General features: G+C 38.1%; 1 protein-coding gene and 1 pseudogene across 3 annotated transcripts in view; one reads left to right on the forward strand and one right to left on the reverse strand.

Annotated features, from left to right (window-relative positions):
• The window catches only part of CCDC30 (coiled-coil domain containing 30), a 72,584-nt gene that overhangs the window by 17,841 nt on the left and 32,471 nt on the right, over positions 1-22,272 (reverse strand). For all 3 annotated transcript variants that reach the window (XM_070404982.1, XM_070404983.1, XM_070404984.1), the window contains exons 11-16: positions 21,242-21,411; positions 19,278-19,446; positions 18,789-18,860; positions 14,316-14,498; positions 8,933-9,142; positions 5,931-6,043 (exon numbers count right to left, since the gene is read on the reverse strand). In XM_070404982.1, coding sequence (XP_070261083.1) covers positions 5,931-6,043; positions 8,933-9,142; positions 14,316-14,498; positions 18,789-18,860; positions 19,278-19,446; positions 21,242-21,411 — 917 coding nt within the window. The remainder of the gene's footprint in view (positions 1-5,930; positions 6,044-8,932; positions 9,143-14,315; positions 14,499-18,788; positions 18,861-19,277; positions 19,447-21,241; positions 21,412-22,272) is intronic.
• LOC139003307 (acyl-CoA-binding protein pseudogene) lies at positions 1,750-1,939 on the forward strand (annotated as a pseudogene).

A 22,272-nucleotide genomic window follows, 5' to 3' on the forward strand; every position in this document is an offset into this window, starting at 1 on the left:
ATCAAAAATAGTGCTTAGAGGGAAATTTATAGCATTAAATGCAAATATTATAAAAGATGAAAAAAAAATCAACAATCTAAGTTTCCACCTTAGGAAAACTAGAGAAAGAGACCAATATAAGCCTAAATTGAGCAGAATAAGAGAAACAATAAAAATTAGATGAGAAAACCATGAAATTAAAAACAGAAAAACAACAGAGAAACCATGAAACTAAAGCTGGCTCTTTGAAAAGATCAATAATATCGATAAACCTCTAACTAGGCTAACCAAGAAACAGAAAACATAAATTACTAATATCAGAAGTGAAAGAGGGATCATCACTATTGTCAGGGAGAAAAATTTTTCTCTTCCCTTCAGTTAGACAGAGGGGACCAGAGCAGGACTGACAGGCCAGGTACAGAAGGTCACCAGGGCACAAAGCCCCAGGTCACTAGCAACAGGCAAAACTGGGAAAACAAGGATCTTGCCCTGTGTAACCTTCCCTCCCCTGGCATACTGATGGTCATGTGGTAGACCCCCTTGGAGGAGGAACAAGGCGCTGAAGAGTGGCTTCGTGCAACTCCCAGGCAGGCCCTTGATGACCACTCCTTTAGGCATTTAACCCCAGAGATAACATCTAGGCCTCAGTTGTGTTCAGCTCCAGGCTCAGAAAAGCTGCAAAACCAGACAAGCAATACCATGACTGACATCAGGACCAGCTGCATTGACTAATGACCCCCTGTCCTGGCACTGACCGAGCAGTGGAGACCACACCCTGAAAGGACACACCTGGAAAGCTGATGACTATGCTATTGGGGTCCTCTGGGGTATTTAGGTCCAGATAAATACCCTAAGACAGAGGCCCCAGTGCTGCTCTCCCCCCAGGAGCAGGCTGGTGCCTTAACCCCCAAGATGGGTTACCTTTCTCTCTCCAAGGACCCTTCTTTTGTCTTTGTAACTTGTTTCCTGAGCCCATTTCTTCTACAGCTCACTTCCTCTATCTCTGTAGCTTTCTAATACACTTGCTCTTATAGTTTGAGTCTTGGCTCTGAATTCTTAGCCAGAACTCAAGTACTGAAGGTCTGACTCCACTGGTCAAGTACCTGGTGCCATCTCACCACCAACTCTTCTAGGTTCTTCTGGTTGGTCTAATAGCTAAATTAACATGAGACAGATTAGCAGGAGAAAAACAAACTAACGTTTAATAACATATACTTCCTGCACAAAAGGGGGAGCTGCAGAAACACTGAAGAACTTGCCAAGATGACAAAAGCCTTCACCTTTATCTTCAGCTAAAGACAAAAAAAAAAAGATGGTGGCGGTAGGGAGTCAGTTATGGGAGGTTACCAGGAAAAGCACAGTAAACAAGCATAATATTATTGTCCACACCTTCTCCATTGATCATTTCTAGAGATATCCTCCTCTTCATGGTATAGTGAGGCAAACACCCTTACAAATGTAAATGCCCTTTTACGAAGAGTAACTTCTACTTGCTTTTCAGAGGTTCTTTCTTGTCTTCTGTTTCTTAAAATTAACCGGCTTAAATAAAATACTCAATATCCCAAAAAGGCGTATTTTGAGGTAGCAGACTCTGCTCCCCTCCACTATTGATCCTGTGGACATTAAGAGACAGTAAGGGGACCTCTCCCAGCTCCTCACCACCTCCGCCAGCTTCCTGCAGTCCTTGCACCCGCCGGTGTGTCTCAGGCTGAGTTTGACAAAGCTGCTGAGGATGTTAAGCATCTCAAAACCAAGCCAGCAGGTGACGAGATGCTGTTCATCTACAACCACTACAAACAAGCAACTGTGGGTGACAAACACAGAACGGCCTGGGATGCTGGACCTCAAAGGCAAGGCCAAGTGGGATGCCTGGAGTGAGCGGAAAGGGACGTCCAAGGAAGATGCCATGAAAGTGTACATCAACAAAGTAGGAGAACTAAAGAAAAAATATGGACTATAGGGACTGGGTTTGGCTGCCAGCTACGCATGTCATCTAAATTGATAATCATGCCTTGATTTTCTAATACCACGGATGAAGTGAAATAATGAAATTACCTTCTTCCTGACCACTGTCCAGGATACGGCTCTAACAGATTGAGGAGCAGAAATGGTTACTCACCTTGCAGAGTAGTTTTTATCTATAGATCAATTAAAACTGCATTTGTTACTTAAAAAAAAAAAAAAAGACAGTAAGGGAATATTATGAACAACTCTATGCCCACAAATTTAATAACAAATGTGGACTACATGGGGCCACATGCTAACCTGACAAGCTCAGGAAAGACCTGCAGGTGGCCTTGTAAATTCAGAGGCCTAAAGTAACCACAAAGAATGGTCTGAAATTAAAACTTAAAAAAAAAAAAAAGTTATTTTTATTGACTTCAGAGGGGAAGGGAGAGGGAGAGAGAGAAACATCAATGATGAGAGAGAATCATTAATCGGCTGCCTCCTGCACGCCCCTCCTGAGGATTGAGCCTGCAACCCGGGCATAGGCCCTGACCAGGAATCAAACCATGACCTCCTGGTTCATAGGTAGACATTCAACCACTGAGCCACATCAGCCGGGCATGAAATTAAAACTTTTTAATTAAAGAGCAGCCTGGCTGGAGTGGCTCAGTGGTTGAGCATCAGCCTATAAACGAGGAGATCATGGTTTGATTCCTGGTCAGGGCCACATGCCCAGGTTGCAGGCTCAATCCTCAGTAGAAGTGTGCAGGGGGCAGCAAATCAATGATTCTCTCTCATCATTGTTTCTTTCTCTGTCTCCCTTTCCTTTCCCCTCTGAAATCAATTTAAAAAACAAACAGTCTTTGGTGGGTAGTTCATGTCCAAGGCTGGTATCATCCTCCACAAAGATCAGCTTTGATCTTAATTGAGCCTATTGTCTTTTTGCATCTAGATAACATGCCTTTGGAATGTTGGGGTAACTTGTAACTTCCCTTTTTTTCCGGACCCCTCAGGGCACAACCAATGCACCAAGGGCCACAAATTCCCTCATTGTTATTGCTATTTGTGTTAATTGTTATGTGTTAATTGTTAACTGTTAACTATCCTATGCTCACCTAGGTAAAAGAAGCATGTGTCTATCATTTTACTTTTTATCCAATCCCAGAAGTAACTTCCTCCCCGTTGCTTTCTCCCACCTCCCTAATCTATCACCAATGGATTTCATGTAACCCACTTTCTCCTTCTTTGATGGTAATTTATAAAAATAGGTGAAAAACCACCATTCTCTGGAGCATTGTATTGTCTCATTGTGTTGAGATTCTGCTTCTTGGAAATAGTTGACAGTTTGACTCAAATAAACTCACAAAAATTCTTTCCAGGTTTGAATAATGTATTTCTTACATTAACAATTGTTAGGGATGGGAGGGAGAAATAGAATAGTGGAAACTAGCTCTAGTTATAAGAAATATTAATTATGCTCTGTTAATCGTGATTGTTTGTTCTGATTAAAGAAAGCACATTCTATGCTGGCTGGGAATGGTAAGTCCCCTGAACCTTGGAGCTAACCTGGAAATGCGGCCCATCTTCCTCATCAGAGAGCTGCCTATTATCATGGAAAGATTAACAACCTTGTTGCCAGGTGAGACTGGAGGCACCTCCAGCAGGCATTGCCTGTAACCTGTAACCATTACACCCAATTTTATTCCTTTTCCCTACTTCCCCATCCCTGGTTGCCCATTTTTATTTTGCATACCCATTCTTATTCCTTCTGCCTACTTTCCCATGTAATCTTTGTCCTTCTACTCCATATAACAACTGCCGTATGGGGGGAGGGAGTGCAGAGCAGATTTTTGTGGATGACCTGCTGCTCTCCCATTATTGGCATAAACACACATACATGATTCAACCCTGTCTCTGCTTAATTGGCTCAAGTAGTGAAAGGCAGCCTGGAACCATTGGCTGTACAGTTTCAAAATGATACCAATTATCTATAATCTCTTCCAGAAAAATTGAAGAGGGGATACTTTCTAACTAATTCTAATAGGCAGCATTATACTAATACCAAAACCAGAAAAGGATATTTCAAATAGGAAAACTGCAGACCATTATCTCCCATGAACATGTCCAAACTCAATGTGGCCAGTTAGGCTCATCATGACCAGGCCTAGCTTACCCTTCTAGCTTCATTTACTTGTCACTCTCCTAATCCCCAAACATTTTGTTCTAGCCAAAACGAACATTTCTCACTTCACTGATGATGATGACGATAACAGTAATAATTACATCAAATAATGCAACAACAACACTTTTTAGTAGAGTCTTCCTAATGTGTCAACTTAGCTAGGAATTCTGTCCATGCATATTTCTGGTTAGAGTAGGCTACAAGACATATTTTGTAGAAGATTTGGAGGGCAGAACAGAAGCATTTTGTTTTTTACTCTTGGAAAGTTGGAATATGTGCTCTTGTAGCTCACTTCTGCCTCTGTGAACTTTCCTTCCAAAGGGTCAAGGCACACTCACCCAGGCTCACTCCTGTTGCTATGATCTTGCCTATTTTATCTTAAGCTCATACTCTGTTTCACTGTCCCTAGCTTTAAACTCTCAAAATCATCTGGACTTGTGTTGTGAATCTTTCCTGCATGAAGTCAAGAACTGAGGGCTAATATTACCACTAACAGTTCTACTTCTCCAATTGAACCCTGACTGATACAAGTGCTTACTATGTGCTGCTAGACACTGATACAAGCCAACTGCTTATAACTCATTTAATTTACACAATGATCCTATGAGGTAGGAGTTTTGTGTTTGTTTTTTTACCATTCAGCATTTTTGTTTTACTTCATTGTATGTTTGCCTTTCAGGCATTCTCTTGCTTTGTGAGTAATGCTTAAAAAGGCATTCTTATTGTAGTTTATTCAGAGTTTAGTTGTATTATAACAGGAGGATAGCCTGTCATCCTGCTAGAAGTGACAGTCGGACAACTATTTTTCTACTATATCTCACTGAGTGAATTCATTATTCATCTTCACCTTCATTCATTCATTCACTTACTCAAACATTTTTTTGTTCACTAAATATTTACTGAATACCTATTGAGTGTCAAGCCCTGCGCTAGAGCTTTTAATTGGAGGTGAAAGTAAGTTTCTGAGCTTCATAGTATATGTGGATGTCTGTCTATCTTTTCACTGTCTAAAATAATATTTTTCTTAAAATATATGTAAATCACACTGAGTGCTACAGAAGTAGGAAGCATCAATTACTGGAGTTTAGGGCATCTAAGGCAATTTAAGTGAGATCCTAATAATCTAATAATTTTAGAAAAAAATATGACAGTTCATATCTGGTAGCAACTTGTTGATGATTAAGATGCTTGTAATGTACTTGGAACTTCTTTGAAGAAAATCAGCTCGTAAATACAAAACACCAACTTCATTCTAGTCTGCATTTTGTGCTAATCATGTTAGAATTAGGAAAGCAAATCCCAGAGTATGCTATTTCCTAGGCAATTCAGTCATTCAAGAAAATATACTGGTGCACCGAGTGTGTTCCTGAACAACAAGAAAGAATCCCTGCCTTAAGAATCCCACACTCGCCTGGCTGGTGTGTTGGTGTGTTGGTTGGTTGGTTGGCTGACTGTTGTCCCTTGCACTGAAAGGTTGCAGTTCGATTTCCAGTTGGGACATATGCCTGGGCTGTGGGCTCAATCCCTGGTGGGGGCTTGCAGGAGGCAGCTGATTGATGTTTTGCTCTCACACATCAATGTTTCTCTCTCCCTCCCTCTAAAAATCAGTAAAGTTCTTAAAAAAAAAAAGAATCTTATACTCTAGTGTGAAAGGCAAACAAGGAAAGAAATGATTAGTATTAGTACACAAAGTGGTAAGTGCGATATATAAGAGTGTGAGTTTATTCCAGTGGGGGAACAGAAGAAACATTGGTGAGTAGACACTGCTGGTAAACTCAACCAAGATTAGCCCATGAGAAGCTGACATCTTTGCTCCTCTTACCTCTTTTGTTGTTCTTCTGTTATCCTTTCCTCTAGTTTCTTCTTTCCCAAAATACAAGCATCTGTGAGACAGACTTTATGAGCCTGTTCTAATTTCTGCTGTAGATCCAAAATCTTGAATGAAAAAAGTTTACAAATAAAACTTTAAAGAAAAATGTGACCTATTTTCCAATTAGGGAAATACAATAATAAATAACAAACACAATAGTACTGGCACACAATCTGATCACTCAGTGATTTTTCCATATTATAAGTACAGCATGTGACATAAGTAGGTTTATAATTGTTTGTATGGAAAAGAATAATTAATAAATAATAATATAAGAATAAGCTTTGTGCACTGCATACTCACAACTATAAGCTTACTTTTGCTCAATCCTGAATATATATGTGTGCTCTCTTTTACAGCCATATACCACCCCACTGTAAGAATATACCATAACTTATTTAATTAACCTCCTACTGGTTAATTCCAATCTCTTGCTACTAGAAACAATGTCTCTGGAATAATTTATGAGGTGTGGATTTGCCAGGGCAAAGGTTATTATTTGTTTGTTTGATAGATAAGGCCAAACTGTCCCTATAGGTATTAGACCAGTTTACACTTCTAACAGCAATGTGTCAGAGTGTCTGGTTTCTCACAGTGTGGCTACATTCATGGATAATATCTCCAAACAAAGTCAAAGTCTCTTACAAAGCAAGTATCAATTAGCATATTGCCTAGCACCAGTAATAGGTTCTTTAATACCCTGGTCATTCTAAAAATAAGATTTATAATGTGAAAGAGAGATATATAATTTTATTTTAGAATTTACATGTTAGATTAAAAGTGTCATTAAAATATTTTTGTTAGGTAAATATCCTTTTAAACTTGTTTACTTTTTTTAAAATATATTTTTTATTGATTTTTAGAAAGAGAGGAAGAGAGAGGGATAGAAAGATAGAAACATCAAAGAGAGGGGGACATCACTGATGGGCTGCCTTCTGCATATCCTCTACTGGGGATTGAGCTGCAACCTGGGGATGTGTCCTGACCGGGAATCAGACTGGCGACCTCTTGGTTCCTGGGTCGACACTCAACCACTGAGTCACACCGGCCTGGCAAGACTTGTTTATTTATTTTGATAAGCCTTTGTGTCACCTACATTTGTAACTGGTACAGAGTAAGTATTCAATAAATATTTGCTGAATGACTAGATTTCAGCAGAATAGCTGTTCTCCCTCTATTGTATTCCTGACCCAACAATGAGTCCCTTACAATAGTTTGACACCACATTCCCCACAAACATTCAGTGAATGCCAGTGTATGGCAGACCTTTTCTAAGAGATCTTTCTGCATCAGCCTAAGCCCTGGCCCTAAGCCCTTTGCAAAACCCAGACCCCGCAGGAGAGGTGAAGAAGCAGAATGATTCAGGACAATGGCAGAACTGCCCCATTTAGTTCTGTGCTCAGGGGAAATCCTAACTTAAAGATATTCAGTCTTAATTCCACAGAAGAAAGTATCACCTCACTGGCTTCTCTGTCAAGGACAGATGCCAAACTTTTGAACTCGCCACCCAATTTAAGAAAGAACATTTCCAAAACTCCTGAAGTCCATTCTGTGGCCCTCGTTAATTATATTCCTTCCTGCTCCACCTGAGAAAACCAATATCTTGACTTTTGTGTCAATCATTTGTTTTTTCTTTTAACAATATATCTCTCTATGTGACATGGCTTTCATTTTGTACTATTTTGACCTTTACATCAGTGGAATCATACTGTGATTTTCCTGACCTGGTTTTTATTCAATATTACATTGAACTCAGCATGTACCTGTGATTAATTCAGTTTCGCTGTTGCATGCTGTTGTGTAAATAGATAATTTATTTATTCAATCTCTTATCAGTGGGCATTTGGGTTGTTTCCAATTTTCTGCTTTTGTTACATGAAAATGGCTGAATTCCTGCCTCTGGATACATATGTGCCGTATAATAGCTTCTCTAGTGTTTATGCCTAGTAGTAGAAGTGCGGGGTTGTATAGTATATACATCTTGAACTTAACTAGAAACCACCATTAAACTGTTTTCCAAAGTGTTTATTTGGATTTACTCTTCCAACCGTAGTCAGTATGAGCTCCTACTGCACAAAACCCTCACCAATATTTAGTAGTGTCTAAATTTTAAATTTTACCAATCTTTATCAATTACTTTTTTATGGAGCAATAACACATGCAGTAAAGTGTAAATGCAATACACTTTTACTGATAGGACCACCTCTCAGGCCAACATATAGAATACTTGTAAGCACCACAGAAGATTCCCGCACGTCCCCGCCCAGATAAAAGGCCTTACAGAGACAGCCATTAGTCTATCGCCATAGCTTAGTTTCTCTGTTCTGGAACCTCATGTAAATGAAATTACACCGTATGAACTCCTTTGTGCTGGCTTCTTTAGTGAACATTAGGTTTTTGAGTTTAATTCAGATTGCTGTCATCTACTTCTTGGTATTAGTTTTATATTTAAAGAGTTAGATAAAATGACATTTTTTAAAATATAAAATTTGACTCAGACAAACTTACAGATCAAAATGTGCACCTGTTACCTCCTACTGCCACCTGGCGTTAGGCAGTCTAAAATGCAGGGGCAACATTCCAAAATGGCTCATTTCACCACACAAATCATTCCAGAAATTACAAAATAAAAATCATGTGAACACCAATCCAAATGAGAAGAGACGAGGCTTTTAAAATTTGCATGTGTAAAAGGAAAGTCATTGGGTCTCGGCTCTTTAAGTTATTGCTTTTATGAAACACCTTTATAGGTTTATGCAGTTTTGGAAAGATACACAAAATTTACTGGAATTATAGGAGCAGATGAAGTTGAAGAGAGGAAAGCATGAGGGAGTAAAGAAAAACCCTAGGACTCTATTAAGTTTGCACCGTATCTATTTCTTACAGTCCGTAGGGAAACGGATTTCAGTAGTAGTATCCAGCGCATGTTACTTACTACGTGGGAGGATAATTACCTTTTCCTCTGCGTCAGCAACTTTGGATTTCTCCTGAGCCAGCTTTTCTTTCAGGGTGTTCTGTGATTTAATGCTCTCAGCCTGTGTCAGTACTTCCAGCTCCAGCTCCTTGATTTTCTGCTGACAGTGCTTCCACTCTGCTGGGGGTGGAGAGCACAGCCTTGCGCTGTCCGATAACTTCTGCTGGGCCTGCTTGAGTTCAATTTTGAGCTAGAGGTGGGGAGTAAATAACAGCGAAGGGAATAAGCATGGGGCGAATGTGATCGTGAGCCAGAATAAGCAGCTTTCAGAGGAATGCTGTCCCCCAAGAGCTGACGAACACCAATGTCATGGTGGCTGATTTCCTCTCTGGAGCTGCCACGTGTCAGTAAGGTTTGCCAAGGTCTATCTCTCCAGATGGCAGCTGGACAAAGGGGTTTTCCTAAGAGTGTCGATACATGCATGGTCTAAATATTTTTCCATCCTTTTTTCTATCACTCCAGGCTGGCTTTCATTCCCGCTACTCCGGGAAGCTGCTTTTGCTAAGGGCACTATTGCCAAAGTAGAGCCAATGGACAGTTGACCTCTCAGTGGCATCCCTTCCCTCCCTCTCAGAAAGTTCCCCTCCTCTCTTGGAGTCCGTGACACCAAACTCCCATGATTTCCACTTACCTCTCTTCTGTTCCTTATTGGTCTCTTTTGTTGACTGTTCTAGTGCCACCCAACTTCTACATGCTATTGGATTAAACTGGGCCTTGAGAGTGGATCACTCTCTCTTGGTTCATCCTCATGATTTAAAATGAAACACCACCTTTATGCCAAGTAACTGCCTAAGTGGAATTCCTTGATCTGCCCACATTTCCAGGATGGTTTTCCTCTCAGTCTTCCTGACTATAGTCAATGATGTCACCCTCTACCCTGTGCAGGCCAGTAACCTGAGAGTTATCCTTGAGTCTTCCTTTCCCATTATGAGCCAATTCAGCGCAAGCTGCCACTCTGCCTCCACAACAGATCTTGCATCAATCCATTTGAGTCGTTTGTGTCACGACTCTAGTCTAGATCATCTCTAGCCCTGACCATAGCAAGAGCCTCAACCCCGGGCCTGCCATTTCCATGTTTACTCCTTTCTAATCCCCACAGCAGCCAAAGTGTTCTTTTTCAAACATAAATTGAACCACTTGACACCCCTCCTTAAATATTTCAGTGGCTTCCCCTCACTCCGGGAACAAACCCCAGCAGTTTGCCTGGCCTTGTGTGATCCAGCCCTTGCCAACTTCTTTGAAACCATCCTGTCATCCCCCCTTCTTCCACTGACGTCCTGTCCTGCTGGTTTCTATTTAGAGTCTCCAACACACCAGACTCCACTCTTCCCTCTGCTAGGAATGTATTCCCTTCCCCCTCTCCTCATGGTACGGTTGGTTCCTGTCTATTTCTCAAGTCTTAGCTTAAAAGGCACTCTGTAAGAGAAAACCTCCATGATCATTTAATTTGAGGAGGTCTCCTTACTTACTTACTCACTTATTATACCACATTTATTTCCTTCAGAGAACTTATCACCATTTATAATTAAATATGTATTTATCTATTCTTTCACATCCTTCTTCCTCACTCTAAATTCCCATGTGTTTTACTCATTTCTTAGTATCCAACACCTATGCCTAAAGTAGGTGATTAATTAATATTTACTGAATAGATAAATGAATGAATGATATTCTAAAGAACATTAGAACCTGGTAAATGGGCATAGTAGGTAGGACTCACAGACAAAAATGCTGAGCTAGAACTTATTTCACTTTATGTAACACAGAATTTCCTGGGCTCAAAGCTTTTCAACTAATTAATAGGGATTATAACTGTAATTTCCCTCCACTTGTAACTTCTGCATATTAACCATTCAGATTTTATCAAATGAATTAAAAGTTAATAATGTTTAACCTCTCTAAGCATGTTTCTTCATCTGTAATATGGAGATAACTACTTAACTCATAGGACAGTTGGAAAGCTACACTTACTAAAATAAAGCAATGAAAGCATCAAGAATAGAAATAGCCACATATGTAATACCTAATACAAGTTAGCTATTGTTCTTCAAGAATCACTTACAACATGTATGTTAATACTTTAAACAATAAAGAATTTAAATAATTAAAAAAAGAATCACTTACAGAATATCTACTGTATTTGAAGTACAGAACTGAGGCAGATATTACTGTATGTTGGTTAGGCTTTCATATCAATGAAGTAGTTGAGATTCGTACTTTACCCCATTTTAAATGAAAAACGAAGTCTTGAATATAGTTGGCAAATGATAGAACCGTGGTCTGAATACAGATTTCTGATTCTAGCCCAGTATTTAATACTAAACTGCCTTAAAATTGTGAAATGCCTGTATTTTTAAAAAATATTTTTATTGATTTCAGAGAGGAAGGGAGAGGGAGTGAGAGAGAAACCTCAATGATGAGAGAGAATCATCAATTGGCTGCCTCCTGTACTACCCAAACTGGGGATCAGTCCACAACCTGGGCATGTGCCCCAACCGGGAATCAAACTGTGACCTCCTGATTCCTAGGTCAACACTCAACCACTGAGCCCCACCAGCCAGGTGAAATGCCTGTATTTTTTATTTATCAACAAAGCTAGTTCTTGAAAAGTCTAATAAAATGGATAAACTAGTGAAACTGATTAAGAGAAAAGCAACAAAGGGTAACTAGTATCATGAAATTAAAAAGGACCATTGCTATATTTAAAAATTTTATAAGTTTATATAAAATTTTTCAATTTAAATGAAAAAGAAAATTTTTTAGAAAAATAAGATGTGCCAAAGTTAATACAAGAAGCATTCAGGGGCTGCAGGCACACGGGCAATGTGCTATTTCTTTTCCTGGGTGGTGGTTACATGGATAATCACTTTACAACAATTTATTAAACTATACATTTATGTTTTATGTACTTTCTGAGTGCTATATTTCACAATAAAATGGTTTAAAAGCAATTAACAAGTACAGTAGATCCTCGGGTTACATCAGAGATCCATTCCTAGGGCGACATAATGCGATTTTCGCTGTAAGTCGGAACTCCCCTACATAAGCACCTACGTCACTCCCATGGAGCACATACACAGCAGTAATGAAGCGAAACAGTAAAAAAAAAAATTTAAAAGAAAGATAACAATTCCTGACCTTTACTTGTGGTAAATAAACAATAAAAAACATAAAGCACATATGTACATACGTCAAAATGACGGAACTTTTAAAAATATAAATACAGTAAATGGGAGATGGCGATGTAACCACGAAACGACGTACGTCGAGTCCAACGTAACCCGAGGACTGCCCGTATTATGCTTTTTAAATCAGTCTCATACATATGCTAAACTTAGCCAGACAGAGTTTGAACATCTCTGAGTGGATTTTAAAAAGTGAGCTCTACATTTGCAAAGTTGAGGTTTCAAAATGACCTCAAAATGAAGAGAGGACTGATAACTCGATAGAGGAAAGAGAAAACTAAATGTGGATTTACATCTGATTCTATAATTTGTTAGCTTTTCAATCTTGAACAGTTTTCCCATCCATAAAATGCTGGCCTTTCAGGGTTGTGGGAAATTTATAAGGGACAAAGCAGACAAACTGTCAATAAAAGGTAGTTGGCTATTGTGTACTCTGCATAGGTACCTGGCCTAGGGCACCAGGACAAAGACTGATATCTCATTACTGAAAAGGCCAATATTTCACCCCACCATGAAGGAGATTTGAAACAGGACAAAAAATATCTTCTCCTTTTACCAAACTATCATTTACCTACACCTGAAAAACTTGTTCGCTAATTCAAAAAATATTTATAGGGTGCCAACCATATATAAAGCATCATGATCTGTGTTTTTCTGGTCATTGCACCTTGAAAAAGATGTAGTAGTGCTTGAATATGTTTAAAGCTGGACAATTAAAATAGTATAAGAAATGCGGTTGAAGGGAAAGTTAAAAGGCTGTCTTACAAGGAAATGTGATGGAGATTTTGAATTTAATTTAAAACTATAAAGGCTTGAGGGAATATGACCAATATTCAAAAGATCATGAGGTTTATTCAAATAACCCTGAAATACCAGAACTCCTAGAAGAGCTTCCCTTGAAGTTTAGAATAAATGACTATTCGTTTTCCTCTACATCTGCCCTACTAGACTGTGAGCCCCTCAAAAGTATGGATCTTTCTTAATCTATCTTTATGTCACTTAAAAAAAAATGATTTCAGAGAGGAAGGGAGAGGGAGAGAGACAGAGAAACATCAATAATGAGAGAGAATTATTGACCAGTTGCATCCTGCACACCCCACATTGGTGATCAAGCCCACAACCTGGGCATATGCACTGACAGGGAATTGAACCATGACCTCCTAGTTCATAGGTTGACACTCAACCACTGAGCCGCACCAGCTGGGCTTTTATCCTACAACACCAGGGGTGGGCAAATTTTTCCTATAAAGGGCTGCCAGATAGTAAATACTGTAATCTTATCAGAACTACTAAAATCTGCTATCGTAGTACAGAAGACTCCATTGATAACATGTCAACAAACAGATATGGTTGTTTTGTAAATAAGTTTTTATCTACAAAAACAGAAGGCAGGTAAGATTTGAACCAATGGCCAAAGTTTGCTGACTCCTGCACCAGGGGATAAGGACTGTGTCTGTTTGCCTATCATTAAACCCTCCTATCAACAAGATCCTACCCAGTGTATGACTGATGTTCAATAGATATTTACTGAAAACAAAAATCTTAGTTAGGAGCTCACAGAAACTAGATGCCTATATATTTACAGAATTGAACCATAATAAAAAGGAAGTATGACTATTTTACACGGTGGTTCAAATTGAACATTTATGTGGTTTATACAATTTAGATGAATATGTGGATGGCAGTTCTAACATTTTCAAACAAGCATGTTTGGGGATGGTCTCTAACTTTAGATGCTCTTGTGTCAGGAAGAACACCTCTGCCCTCCTATGAATTATACCGTGGTGCAGCTGATATCTGAGTCAACCAATATCTTATTTATTAGAGATAAATAAGCCTAGAGATAGCACTAGGGCAGGACAACCAGGGTTTAGGCTCAGGTCACTGCAACTAGTAAGTGCTACAATTTTAGGTAATAATTTCAAAAGATTGTGTTACTTTAAAACTTTTCATATTTACAGATTGACAACATACATACACCTTCAGAGCAGAGAAACAACTGAGCTGTGTACCTACTTGGGTAGGGAAAAGTTAAAAACGATAACCTGAGAGCTCATATTGTCCACCATCTATGGACACTATCATGAATTATCAAGTTGAGAAATTTTGATTCTTTTTTCCCCTGGGCCAATTGAGTAATTGAGACCCGTCACTAAAGGATGTGCCCATTAGAGCTACCTTAATGCTTTCTTCCTGAAGTAAGCTATTATGTTGTTTTAGGTCCAAGTTCTTTCCCCGCTCATATCGGAGCTCTTTTTCAGCTGAGCTGCAGAGAATCTGGAGCCGGTGCAAATTCTGGCGAAGTTGTTGTACTTCTTCTTGCTGCTGCTGGTATTTCAGTTTTTCTTTAGATGATAGATTCTAAAACAAACATATGAAAAGAGAAACGTGGACGATTTGAAAGAATATTGGTGAGACATGGGTTCCAGCTGTCATAACTAGAATTGTCAGAATGTGATTATTGACATGTTAGTTGGTACATGTTTATATACTTTAACTCCCATTATATTAGAGTAAAATATCAAAGAAATTATGTGAACAAAAGCAGTTAAACATAGATACACAAGTCCAGGGAGTGCAGAGAGTCCCAAACTAGATGAACTCAAAGAGACCCACACCAAGACACATCCTAACTAAAATGCCAAAGGTTAAAGACCAAGAGGTAATCTTAAAGGTAGCAAAAGAAAAAGTTATCTAAAAAGGAGCTCCCATAAGATTGTCAGTTCATTCCTCAACAGAAATATTTCAGGCCAGAAGTGATTGGCACCAATTATTCAAAATGATAAAAAAACAAGGACCTACAACCAAGGCTACTTTACCCAGCAAGACTATCATTTAAAATTGAAGGAGAAATAAAGAGCCTCACAGAAAAGAAATTAAAGGAGTTCATTATCACCAAACCAGTATTACAAGAAATATTAAAGGGTCTTCTTTAAGAAGAAGACATTTAAAAAAAGAGGTACATAGTTAGAAAGAATAAAATGGCAATAAATACGTACCTATTAATAATCACTTCAAATGTAAATGGATTAAATGCTTTAATCAAAAGACATATGATATCTGAATGGATAAAGAAAACAAGATCCATATATAGATGCTGTCTACAAAAGATGCACCTCAGAATGAAAGATATACACATACTAAAGTAAAAGGATGAAAAGATATTTCATGCAAATGGAAATGAAAATACCTTTATCAGACAAAATAGACTTTAAAACAAAGGCTCTAATAAGAGACAAAGGCACTACATAATGATAAGGGGAGCAATCCAACAAGAGGATATAACCCTTGTAAATATTTATGAACTCAACATAGGAACACCTAAACATATAAAGCAAATCTTGATGGACTTAAAGGGACAGACTGACACTAACACTGTTATAGTAGGGGATTTTAATACCCTACTATATCAATGGCTAGATCTTCCATATAGAAAATCAACAAGAAAATGGCAGCCTTAAATGACACACTAGATCAGATGGATTTAATTGATATTTTCAGAGCATTTCACCCCAAAGCAGCAGAATATACATTCTTTTTAAGTGCACATGGAACATTTTCTAGGATAGACCACATGTTGGGACACAAATCAAGTATCAATAAATTTTTTTTTTTAAATATATTTTATTGATTTTTTACAGAGAGGAAGGGAGAGAGATAGATAGTTAGAAACATCGATGGGAGAGAAGCATCGATCAGCTGCTTCCTGCACATCTCCCACTGGGGATGTGCCCGCAACCCAGGTACATGCCCTTGACCGGAATCGAACCTGGGACCCTTCAGTCTGCAGGCCGACGCTCTATCCACTGAGCCAAACCGGTTTCGGCTCAAGTATCAATAAATTTAAGAAGATTGAAATCATATCAAGGATCTTCTCTGACCAAATGATATGAAACTGTAAATCAATTACAAGAAAAAAAATTAAAAACACACAGTCATGGAGGCTAAATACTATGTTATTAAATGAATGGGTTAACAAGGAGATCAAGAAGATACAAGAAGAAATCAGATACAAATGAAAATGGGAACACAACAACCCCAAATCTATGGGGCACAGTGAAAGCAGAGGGAAATTCATAGTATTACAGGCCTGCCTTAAGAAACAAGAAAAATCTCAAATAAATAACCTAATCTCATACCTAAAGGAATTAGAAAAAGAACAACAAACAAAGCCCAAAGTGAATAGAAGAAATAATAAAGATCAGAGTGTAACCTGGCTGGCGTGGCTCAGTGGTTGAGCATCGAACTATAAACTAAGAGATCATGGTTCGATTCTCAGTAAGGGCACATGCCTGGGTTGAGGCTCGATCCCCAGTGTGAGGCCTGCAGGAGGCAGCCGATCAATGATTCTCTGTCATCATTGATTATTTCCATCTCTCTCTCCCTCTCCCTTCCTCTTTGAAATAAAAATATATTTTAAAAAGATCAGAGTGTAAATAAACAAAATAGCATCTAAAAAACAACATTCAATGAAACCAAGAGCTGGTTCTTTGAAACGATAAACAAGATTGATAAATCTTTAACCAGATTCATTAAGAAAAAAACAGAGAGAACCTAGAGAGTACTATGCTAAGTGAAATAAGTCAGTCGGAGAAAGACAAATATGATTTCACTTACATGTGGGATCTAAAGAATAATACAAACCAACAAAACAGAAACAGCTCATAGAACAGAGAACAGACTGATGGTTGCCAGAGGGGAGAGGGGCTGGGTGAAAAAGGTGAAGGGATTGCGAAGTACAGATCAGTCGTTAGACAAGTCACGGGGATGTAAAGTACAGCATAGGAAATATAGTCAATAATATTGTAATAACCATGTATGGTGCCAGATGGGCACTAGAAATCTCAGGGGGAACACTTTGTAAAGTATATGATTGTCTAATCACTATGCTGTACACCTGGACCTAATACAAAATAATACTGAATGTAAACTATAATTTAAAAAATGTTTAAAGGTCAGGTTCTGGAGTAGACAGATCCAGATTTCACCACAATGCATCATTCTGGGCAAACTATTTAACCTCTGTAAAGCCTCAGTTTCCTCTCCTATAAAGTAGAAACAATAATATTCCTGCCTCATTGTACTGCTGAATATATACAGGGTATTTACTAGAGTGCTTAGAACATTGTAAATATTCAATAATGTTATTAAAAACCCATGAGGCTAGGTTTTAAGCCTATAAAATTGAGATATTCATGGTGGTTTGAATGTGTTTCAAGAATATAGGGAAAGTAATATCTAGAATTGAGCTAGCACAACATTGACGTTGAACAGCAGAAATTAAGCCCCCAAAGGCCATCAGCAGCCATAAATACACATGAACAACAGAGCTCACATATTCAAGAGGCTCTCAGTTCTTTCTTCTATATATTTACCATGTATAAGCATTCTCTAAAGTTTGGTGTCTGGTCTCAGCCTACAGTTGCTTAAATGTGCACATGATTAAGATGACACAATACATATGGATAGCAGCTAGATACTAGACACTCTAATCTGACAACAGGTTAGAGTCTGTAGGGTCCCAGGTTCAATTCCGATCAAGGACATGTACCTCGTACCTCAACTGCAGGCTCAATCCCTAGCCCTGGTTTGGGCACATGCAGGAGGCAACCAAAGGATGTGTCTCTCTCACATTGATATTTTCCTCTCTCTGTCTCTCCCCCGCCCTTCCACTCTGAATGAATGAATGAATGAATGAATGAGTGGGAAAATATCCTCAGGTAAGGATTAACAAAAAACATAAAACAAAAACAAAAAACCCTTTGTACACACACAAGAACTTTCAAAAAAGAACAACCTATACCAGGGGTGGGCAAACTTTTTGACTCGAGGGCCACAATGGGTTCTTAAACTGGACCGGAGGGCCGGAACAAAAGCATGGGTGGAGTGTTTGTGTGAATTAATATAAATTCAAAGTAAACAGCATTACATAAAAGGGTACGGTCTTTTTTTTTTTTTAGTTTTATTCATTTCAAACGGGCCGGATCCGGCCCGCGGGCTGTAGTTTGCCCACAGCTGACCTATACTCATCAGTAGGTCAAAGAACTCTATACACAGAAAAAGATTCTGAAATTACTACTGCACAGTTCACTGCAGAAAAAAAAAAATCAGTCTAAAATGTATTTCCTTCCTTGCCTGCTTAAAGAAGTAAATGAAATAGTGTGTGTGTGTGTGTGTGTGTGTGTGTGTGTGTGTGTGTGTATGTGTCACAGTGCTTTGGGAAATGTAAAGTTTAAAATAAATATATGTTATTTCTTTCCCATGAGACCCACATCTATTTTGTTTATTGGATCTCAAAATTGTTGTCAGAAAGGTGTGTGCAGGGAAATTTTAACTTGTACAAGAATTAACCTGTAGCCCTAGCCGGTTTGGCTCAGTGATAGAGTGTCAGACTGCAAACTAAAGGATCCCGGGTTTGATTCTGGTCAAGGGCATGTACCTTGGTTGTAGGCTCCTCCCCGACCAGCCCAGGCCCTGCTAGGGGCATGTGCAGGAAGCAACCAATCGATGTGTTTCTCTCACATATTTCTCTCTGTCTCTCCCTCTCTCTTCTTCTATCTCTAAAAATCAATGGAAAAATATCCTCGGGTGAGAATTTAAATAAATAAATAAATAAATAAATAAATAAATAAATAAATAAAAAGAATTGACCTGTAAAATTGAGGTGTAAGAACTGAAGTGTGGCCAACAGTCATTTCCTTCATTTTTCCTGGAGGCAGATCTCTGGTAAATAGCAAAAGCCATATTTAAAACAATTCTATAATCATGGTCTTTTTTTTCTCTAAAACAAAGTATTTTATACATCTAAATGAGGTACCAGGAATAGAAAATGTGGCACAAATCCTGCCATTCCCTATCTTACCTGCCAGGACAGATAATGATAATTAGTTTTGTTTTTTTTCCCCCCTGTTGAGCCTCACTGGAGCCTATGAACCCTTTATAAAAAGGTGCATCAAATGAGGGGCTTAGTTCAGATTTTAGCTGCTATCTTATTACCCCTCAGGCTGTGGTTATGATATAGTTCAACAAATATACATATAAAATATTTTTTAATCCACAGCTGATCAGAGGAAATGGCACCTGGCTTGGCATGACCCCATATCTCTGAGACTGAGGGAGGCTCTAATGTAGATGGCTCACCTCTTCCTTAAGCCTCACAGCTTCCTCAGGCTTCCAGGTCAACTGCTGTTCTTCCCTTTTCATATCTTGGTTCTGCTGTAAGTCCTCCTCTCTCTGCCTCTTTCTTGGAAAAGTGCCCTCTACTGACTCCTCTGGAGTTTCTTTCAGCTTACTTTCTCCTAGTCCAGAACTTGGTTAAATATAACAATAAAAAAACTATCAAAATGCTCATTCTACTGGCAGAATATGGAGGGGGAAAAATCTACCAGTCAAGAAAGTATTGCAAGAAAGATTTTCAACTTGAATTCTATAGATCAGTTACCTTATAATTAATCCTTAAAAACACACGAGTCTTATTTTCTTACTCACATTCAGGAAGATGACACAGCATAGACTTTTGTCTACACCCAAACAACCAGTTAAGTGAGTTTTTCACTTTTTCAACTTTTAGTATGGCACTGGGCAGGCGGAGCTTGTGAAAAAATTTTATAAACCCTCAATAAGCTATTCAGTATAAATTTAAAATTACAGTAATACATATAGAAAACTTTTCTGTGAAATTAAACTTTTCATACATACTTAACTTTAATTACACAAACATGTCTATAAGTAAAAACAGGTAAATTAACTAATCTGTCAATTTTTTAACATACACATTTGGAAAAACTACTTTATTATATAATGGACTTTTGGCTTTAACAGACACCTGCTCGCCTGAATCAGTTCATTATATGGAGGTTTTACTGTACACTATTCTAGTGCTCAAAACTATATTTTTCTCCCCTCCCCCCCAAGCAAACCCAAATGCTGTGATTAGCTTCTTGGCTCTTTGCTCTTGTGACCACTCTCACACCTGTTCATCACCATCCCTCCAATACGTTCTTCACCCTTCTGCAACTAGGTAGGTTTCATGATGGTGAACCTTGACTCAGAGCTCTCTCTAAATTTAAAAACCAGTTTTTAAGAGAACATGAAATTCAAGGGCCCCAAACTGGCAAAAAAATCTCCTCTCTTAGAACATTTATTAAGATACAAATGTGGCTACACCTACACAAATATTCTATTTTCCAGTTCATTGATGCTATACCTTTTAGTATGGCATATAAGTAAAAACTGACAACTATTGTTTCCTTTCGACGATGATCTGGTTTTAGGCTTTTGCCCATGCAAAATTTTATTGCATCTATTAGTTTGTATGCAAAAACAGAGTAGTGCATTTACCCGACCCTCAAAGTTTCTGTGAAAGATACTTCTGTGAAAAAGTAGAAATACTAGAGTTAGAAGACAAGATTAACAAAAAGCAAAAAACAAAAGAAAGACCAGAAAGAAAAAGGTTTTCAAAATAAAACAATGGTCAGATATGTTAAATAAAAAAACACAAATCTCTCTGCAGAGTCTTAATTATATAAAAAATACATATATATTTGTGTACAGAAAAAGAAGAAAGAAAATTTAAGATGTTAATATCCCTCCATGGTGGGAATTATGGATTATTATAATCTCCTTATAATTTTTCATGCTTTAAAATTTTTCTATGAAAAGCATATATTTACCCTGGCTGTTTTGGCTTGGTGGATAGAGCGTCGGCCTGCGGACTGAAGGGTCCTGGGTTTGATTCAGGGTCCTGGGTTCAATTCTGATCAAGGGCACATGCCCGGGTTGTGGGCTTGATCTCCAATAGTGGGCATGCAGGAGGCAGCCGATCAATGATTCTCTCTCATCATTGATATTTCTATCTCTCTCTCCCTCTCCCTTCCTCTCTGAAATTAATTAAATTATTTTTTTAAAAAAAAAAAGAAAAGCATATATTATTATTATTTTTAGAAGAAAAAGTTTTAAAATGTAACAATATACCAGAAGATAAACTTTGGGGAATGCTTGCTTGTAACTAATTTTTCCACTCACATTATTTGGAATTCAATGATAAAGTCAAATAAAACATACCCCCCAAATTATTAATGTAATATGGGATTTTCTCAATTTACCAGAGTTCCTCTCTCTCTTCCTTTGGGCTTTGAACCTCTACTTCCAAATCTGGTAAATTAGACATGAGATCTTTATAAATATTTTCACTTGTAAAAAAATTAGCAGCTGCAATATTTGTGTCTACAGTAAAATGATTTAATTGTTCAAATTCTTCTGCAAGCTTCAAGACCTGTGAATTAAAAAGACAAATATTCTATTTTGCATTCTTATGTATAACTGTGAAAAAATATATTGATTGCATTAAATGATTGCGTAGGTATTGCCTTAAGTAATAGAAATGGACATCCTAGTTGAAGTGTTTTTTCAATTTAATACTTTGCAGTTATTACTATATACCTGTATAATCAAATCCATCTTTACCACAGACATAAGGATGTGTTTGATTCTAAGAACACAATGAATGCAATTCTAAAGATCAATTTAAGTTACTTTATGAGATTCCTTTGTTTGGTTTCCTAGGCTTTTTCACTTCTCTGAAGGTATAAACTATAATATTGAACTGATCCTTAGGGGATGGGAAGATATGGATAGGTGAGAGACTATAACACATTTAAAGCATTTTAAGGATGAGCAATATGATCAAAGGCATTGGTGTGGTATTTGAGCAGAAGGAAGGAGAATGGTCTTAATGGAGTAGAGACTACAAAATAAGGAGCTGAGGAAATAAGGTAAGATTGAGAGGTGTAGTCACTTTATGAATGGACTTGAAAGAGAAGAATTCTTAATAGGTCTGCATTACTTTTGTAAGCTGAAAAAAAAAAGTTTCAAAAGACTACTTAATCCTTTTTTTATGGGGTCAATGTAAAAATTTAACCATTACAGCCCTAGGTGGTTTGGTTCACTGGATAGAGTGTCAGCCTGAAGACGGAAGGGTTCCGGGTTCGATTCTGGTCAAGGGCGAGTCATACCTCCTGCTTGGGTGTGTGCAGGAGACAACCAACCAGTCTGTTTCTCTCACATTGATACTTCTGTCTTTCCCTCTCTCTTCCACTCTTTCTAAAAACCAATGGAGAAATATCCTCAGGTGAAG

This window comes from Myotis yumanensis, unplaced genomic scaffold, assembly GCF_028538775.1.
Source record: "Myotis yumanensis isolate MYYU_CA2020_CCGP unplaced genomic scaffold, mMyoYum1.0.hap1 SCAF_2, whole genome shotgun sequence".
Taxonomy (NCBI): Eukaryota; Metazoa; Chordata; class Mammalia; order Chiroptera; family Vespertilionidae; genus Myotis; species Myotis yumanensis.